At 40.7% G+C, this 6,869-nt stretch overlaps 1 protein-coding gene across 1 annotated transcript; it reads right to left on the reverse strand.

Moving 5' to 3' along the window:
- Positions 1–1,119: 1,119 nt before the first annotated feature.
- LOC104995056 (interferon alpha-H-like) lies at positions 1,120–1,689 on the reverse strand. Its single transcript, XM_010848790.1, has one exon. It carries the CDS (start codon positions 1,687–1,689, stop codon positions 1,120–1,122), a length of 570 nt encoding a protein of 189 aa, XP_010847092.1.
- Between the last annotated feature and the right edge of the window lie 5,180 nt (positions 1,690–6,869).

Here is a 6,869-nt window from a genome sequence, read left to right on the forward strand (position 1 = left end):
ATGGCCCAGGATGAACCATTTGGTGCCAAGATTATCCCAAAATGCATCTTATGGGTGAGGGGCCTGGTGCCATTCTGAGTTTTAAGACATACCTTTCTTTCATTAACAGACTGCTAGTGACTATATAACATCCAGCGGAAGACTAGCAGAGGGGTACTCTTTCTGCCCTCTTCTGATGCCTATGTCAGAAGCTTTCTCTATCTCCTTTATACTTTAATAAAACTTTATTACACAAAAGCTCTGAGCGATCAAGCCTCATCTCTGGCCCCAGACTGAATTCTTCTCCTCCGAGGGCCAAGAATCCCGGCGTCTTTGTGTGATTCAACAACATTTCACTAATTACCCCTATAGTAGTTAACATTTATATCCTCTTACAGCTTGGTCCATATTCTACTGGCAGTATTCCAATTTTCTCCCTTTTATTGTAGAATTCAACCTAACTGATACTCATTTCTACTACTAATTAGTACTATTTTTAAAATAGTTAACATTTTAATATGAATTAACTGATTATTGATTTGATATAATTTCCTTTTAAAAAAAATCAAAGTTACAAAAGTGATTGAATTAGTTATGTTTATATCTAGGTCTTGAGGGCAACACACAACCTAGCTAAATGAAGTGTATTTTTCACTCTAATCTGCATATCAAAAAAATGGGTCAAGGACTTGTAAAATAAATTCTTTAATCAAGTTGTGCATTCACCTCGGTGTTGCTTTTTTAAAGAAAAAAGCAAAGGATGTTTTTTAATAGTAATAATTTAATGAATAATAAAAATTATAAGCTGACTAAATACAAAATATGTATTTTCCCTTAAGTATACATACACAATATTATATAAACAAAATAATTTAAGTAAATATAAATAAATAAATAAATATTAAAGTAGATAAATGTCCATGTAGATAAATAAGTAGATAGATCAGCTTTAGTATCTGTGAGGGAGTAGTTCCTGTAGAGTAAAACATGATATCCTTTAATATTCCTGAAAACCTTTGACAAATTGAATCAATTCAGGGCAGGATGACAGCAGAAATGAGAGTCCTTGACATGGCAGTGCAGGAGGAAGTGTGGTCTGTTGGTCCATGACAGTCATTTCCGTGTTGAACCAGGTGTGTGTCAGTCCTTTCTCCTGAATCTCTCCTGCAAGTTTGTTGAGGAAGAGAAGGCTCTCATGACTTCTGCTCTGACAACCTCCCAGGCACAAGGGCTGTGTCTCTTCTCTCGCAGATAGAGAGTGATTCTGTGGAAGTATTTCCTCACAGCCAGGCTGGCATCCTCCTTGAGCAGGGGAGCCCCTCGCAGCCCCTCCTCCTGCCTCAGACAGGCTTGCAGGTCAGTGAGCTGCTGGTCCAGTGCATCGTGGAGCTTGTCCAGGAGGCTCTCTTCCCACGTGGCAGCCGAGCCCTCTGTGCTGAAGAGCTGGAAGGTGTGCTGGGTCACCTCGTGGAGCACAGAGATGGCTTGAGCCTTTTGCAACTGGCTGCTACCCAGCGCCTCCTGTGGGAATGCGAAGTCATTTCTGTCCTGCAGGCAGGAGGAAGGGGAGACCCTCCTCAGTTGTCGCAGGAGCATCAGGACCCTCCTGTTGGGCAGGCTGTAGGAGTGAGGCAGGTGGCAGCCCAGAGAGCAGATGGCGTTGCAGCTGAGCAGCAGCAGGGACAGGAGGAAGGACCAGGCTGGGGCCATCGGGGACCTTGCAGATGCTTCTGGCCTGGGGAGGTGGGTGACTCTGTGAACCTGCTTTCTAGGTTCTCTGAAGACCTTCCTTCAGGTCTGTGTCTTAAATAGGAGCCCATGCTTTCCATTTTCTGAAAGTTCCCTTTTGCTTTCTACTTTTGTTTTTGCTTTTCAATTTGCACTCTTCAAATGGGTTAGGACAGCATTTCACAAACGTTGTTTTCATTATTGCCCCCCCTTCCCCTATTGACAGAGTCTTCTGAGATATTTTTTTCCTATTACCCCGACCATGAAATTTTAACAACACGATTATGCTGTGGATCCATCTTTGTACTCCATGCATATCTTTATACATAGAAAAAGAAAGTGCAAAGCTTCCTTGTTGTATTCACCCTAGGGTTAACAATGCCATAAAATGAAAGGTGTACATTAAATGTAAAAGCTGTTGAATTTTATTTAACTTGATGAATGAGTTTGAAGAATGACTTTTAATGGAGGATACTTACTTATATAAATAGTAATGTACCAAATTACATATTCATATGAAATTCATTTAAAAATGTATAATAATACCACAGTATAGGTAGACTTAAAAATCTTTCAAAACTCAAAATCATTGAAAATCTTACATTATTTTCTTATTATTTATTTTGAGGTACTTTTAACTTTCCTTCAAATCAGAAACCAATTTTTAATTCCCTGGCTACTCAATATTCATCTCTATTTTATCAACATTTCTTTCTGTTTAGCTCTTGACATGCTTTTAAGCATATTCTTGACAACTTTGATAGGGATAAGTAATAAAATACCATGATATCACTCCAGTGGAAGAAAGTGAAGAGGAACTAAAGAGCCTTATGATGAGGTGAAACAGGAGACTGAAAGACTGGGATAACACTCGACATTTAAAAACCTAAGCTTATGACATCTATGGTAAATAGATGGGGAAAAAGTGGAAACTGACAAATTTTCTTTTCTTTGTCTCCAAAATCACTGTGGGCAGTGACTTCAGCTACAAAATTAAAAGACAGTTGCTCCTTGGAAGAAAAGCTATGACAGAACTAGACAGCATATTAAAAAGCATAGGCATCACTTTGATGACAAAGGTCTGTATAGTCAAAGCTATGGTATTTCCAATGATCTTGGGAGAGTTGGACCACAAAGAAAGCTGAGCGCAGTAGAATTTTACTTTCAAATTGTGTTGCCTTAGAAGACTCTCAAGGGTCCTTTGGTCAACAAGTAGATGAAACCAGTCACGAAATCAAACCTGAATATTTTTGGAAGGACTGACGCTGAAGCTGAAACTCCAATAAATAAGTGTTAGTTGCTCAGTCGTGTCTTGATCTTTGCGACCACATGGACTCTAGCCAGCCAGTTGCTCTTCTGTCCATGGAATTCTCCAGGCAAGAATACTGGAGTAGGTTGCCATTCCCTTCTCCAGGGGTCTTCCTGACCCAGGGATCAAACTTGGGTCTCCTGCATTGCAAGTACATTCTTTACCATCTGAGCTACCAGGGAAGCCCTATACTTTGGCCATCTGATGTACAGAGCCAACTCAATGGAAAAGACCCTGATGCTGGGGAAGATTGAGGGCAGGAGGAGAAGGGGGCAACAGAGGATGAGGGTTTGATGGCATTACCAACTCAATGGCAATGAATTTGAGCAAACTCCAGGAGATAGTGAAGGACAGGGAATCCTGGTGTGCTGCAGTCCATGGGGTCGCAAAGAGTAGGACAGGATTTTTAGTGGCTCAAAAATAACAGTAAAATTTCCTTCCATTGAACCCTGAATGGTAAGCTTCTCCAGGCAGCTGCAAGAGGGAGGTCTTTTTCTTGGGTTCCTTTGGGAAATGCCCACTTGGGAGAGTTTGCAGTTCTGGGTTCTGCAGACAACCAGGGCATAGCATCCTCAGTGAGCCTCTTGATACTGACTTACTGTCACGGGAAAAACCTTTCTTTTTCACAGGGAGCCTTGTCATAGCCATGCCCGTGACAGTGTTCTCTGGTTGGAAGCATGGAACCTTGCATTTTCTGAGCCTTCCCTAGAGTTTTGTGCTTTATTTTCCAGGAAGGATCCCACTTACTGAGGGGTTTCAGGTGGGGAATCAGCGAGTTGGAGTCGATTTTACAGATTTGGATCCTTTCTGGTGTGATCCAGTGACAGCTCAGAGACAGGGGAAACTGGCAGTGGTAATGGGACCTCTGGAAGGTGTCTGGGATGCCCTGGGGGTGAGTCAGAGGGTGGCCACCACCAGGGCCAAGGACCAGGGAGCTGTGATTTCCTGTTTTAAGAATATTTATCCCTGCGCAGACTAAATTTTAAAAAATCTTCTTCTTGGCCTATCACAGATAATAAGAAAAGAAAAGTAATTTAGAACATGGAACTAAAAGATTTCTTCTTGAACAAGTTGGCAGGAAAACTCAGGAATTAAGGGAAAATATTTTAATTGTCAAGATGCTGAAATTAACTGACTGTTACCGATAACATGAAGTTAAGCAAATTGGTTAATTTCATTCCCCCTCTCTGACTTGTTACTGATTAAAAGATTGGTTGATGCAAATATTTGGACCAAGCCATGGATAGGGAACAATTGGCTAAAAGATTAAATGCCTTGAAAAAATTAAATTAAAAAAATTAAAATTTAGAAAATTATTTTGAGTATTTTTTCCCATTATCCCCTAGGAAGAACCTGAAGGCAGAGCATTCTTTCCTGTTGCCTTGTATTTCTTGGAGTTTCTTTTCTTTCAAAATACTTTTAATGTCCTTAAGATGGGCCATCATTCCTCTCTGTTTGATCCAGACTCTATGATCTTTATTTGTGAGCACAGATTACCAGTCCTTTTTGTTAAGAAGGAGGTTGAGAATAATTACACATGACAATTTCTTCTCTGTCATGTGTGCTTTGAACATGAAATATTTATGTACGACTTCAACTAGTGTATTGCAGGAGCTAAAAATGCCATGCCCTGTGTCTTAATTCAGGCTGCTCTAACAAGGTCCCAAAGCCTGGGTGGCTCATCAGTGATAGAAGTTTATTTGTCAGAATGGTGGGGGCTGAAGTGTGAGATCAGGGTACCAGCAGGGTTGAGTTCTGGTGAGAACTCTCTTTTGGGTTGCAAACTGCCAGCTTCTCTCTGTCCTCCTATGGTGGAGAGGAAAGAGGAAGCAAAGTGTCTTGTGAGTCTCATAAAGACAATAATCCCATGCTTAAGGAATCCCTCCTCATAACGTCATCTATTGGAAGTGGATGAGCAAATTAGAAGTGTTCAAACGAGATGGCAAGAGGGGAGATCGACATTTTAGGAATCAGTGAACTAAAAAGGACTGGAATGGATGCATTTGACTCAGATGACCATTATATCTACTATTGTGAGCAAGAATCCCTTAGAAGAAATGGAATAGCCATCATAGTCAACAAAAGAGTCTGAGATGCAGTACTTGGATGCAATCCCCAAAATGACAGAATGACCTCTGTTCATTTCCAAGGAAAACCATTCAATATCACAGTAATCCAAGTCTATGCCCCAACCAGTAATGCTGAAGAAGCTGAAGTTGAATGGTTCTTTGAAGACCTACAAGACCTTCTAGAACTAACACCCCCAAAAGATGTCCTTTTCATTATATAGGACTGGAATGCAAAAGTAGGAAGTCATGAAACACCTGGAATAATAGGCAAATTTGGCCTTGGAGTCCAAAATGAAGCAGGGTAAAGGCTAATAGAGTTTTGCCAAGAGAACTCACTGGTCATAGCAAACACACTCTTCTAAAAACCCAGAAGACTCTACACATGGACATCATCAAATGGTCAATACTGAAATCAGATTGATTACATTTTTTGCAACCAAAGATGGAGATGCTCTATACAGACAGCAAAAACAAAACTGGGAGCTGACTGTAGCTCAGATCATGAACTCCTTATTGCCAAATTTAGACTTAAATTGAAGAAAGTAGGGAAAAACACTAGACCATTCATGTATGTCCTAAATCAAATCCCTTATGATTATACAGTAGAAGTGAGAAATAGATTCAAGGGATTAGATCTGATAGACAGAGTGCCTGAAGAACTATGGATGGAGGTTTGTGACCTTGTACAGGAGGCAGTGATCAACAACATCCCCAAGAGAAAGAAATGCAAAAAGGCAAAATGGTTGACTGAGGAGGCCTTACAAATAGCTATTAAAAGAAGAGAAGTGAAAGGCAAAGGGGACAAGGAAAGATATACCCATCTGAATGCAGAGTTCCAAAGAATAGCAAGAAGAGATAAGAAAGCCTTTCTCGGTGATCAATGCAAAGAAATAGAGGAAAGCAATAGAATGGGAAAGACTAGAGATCTCTTCAAGAAAAGTAGAGATACCAAGGGAACATTTCATGCAAAGATGGGCACAATTAAGAACAGAAATGGTAAGGACCTAACAGAAGCAGAAGATAATAAGAGGTGGCAAAAATACACAGAAGAACTGTACAAAAAAGATCTTCATGACCCAGATAACCACGATGGTGTGATCACTCACCTAGAGCCAGACATCCTGGAATGTGAAGTCAAGTGGGCCTTAGGAAACATCACTATGAACAAAGCTAGTGGAGATGATGAAATTCCAGTTGAGCTATTTCAAATCCTAAAAAATGATGCTGTGAAAGTGCTACACTCAATATGCTAGCCAATTGGGAAAACTCAGCAGTGGCCACAGGACTGGAAAAGGTCAGTTTTCATTCCAATCCCAAAGAAAGGCAATGCCAAAGAATGTTCAAACTACCACACAATTGCATTCATCTCACGCGCTAGCAAAGTAATGCTCAAAATTCTCCAAGCCGGGCTTCAACAGTACATGAACCATGAAATTCCAGATGTTCAAGCTGGTTTTAGGAAAGGCAAAGGAACCAGAAATCAAACGGCCAAAATCCGTTGGATCATCAAAAAAGCGAGAGAGTTCCAGAAAAAACATCTACTTCTGCTTTATTGACTATGCTAAAGCCTTTGACTGTGTAGACCACAACAAATTGTGGAAAATTCTTCAAAAGATGGGAATAGCAGACCCCCTGATCTGCCTCCTGAGAAATCTGTATGCAGGTCGAGAAGCAATAGTTAGAACAACATGAAACAACAGACTGGTGTTGTATGAAAGGAGAGAAGGTTAGCACTCCCCTTGACAAGGATGGAAGAGGCTCTCGGGCCTGACAACACGCATACG

The sequence above is a fragment of the Bison bison genome, unplaced genomic scaffold (assembly GCF_000754665.1).
Source record: "Bison bison bison isolate TAMUID 2011002044 unplaced genomic scaffold, Bison_UMD1.0 scf7180017850525, whole genome shotgun sequence".
NCBI lineage: Eukaryota > Metazoa > Chordata > Mammalia > Artiodactyla > Bovidae > Bison > Bison bison.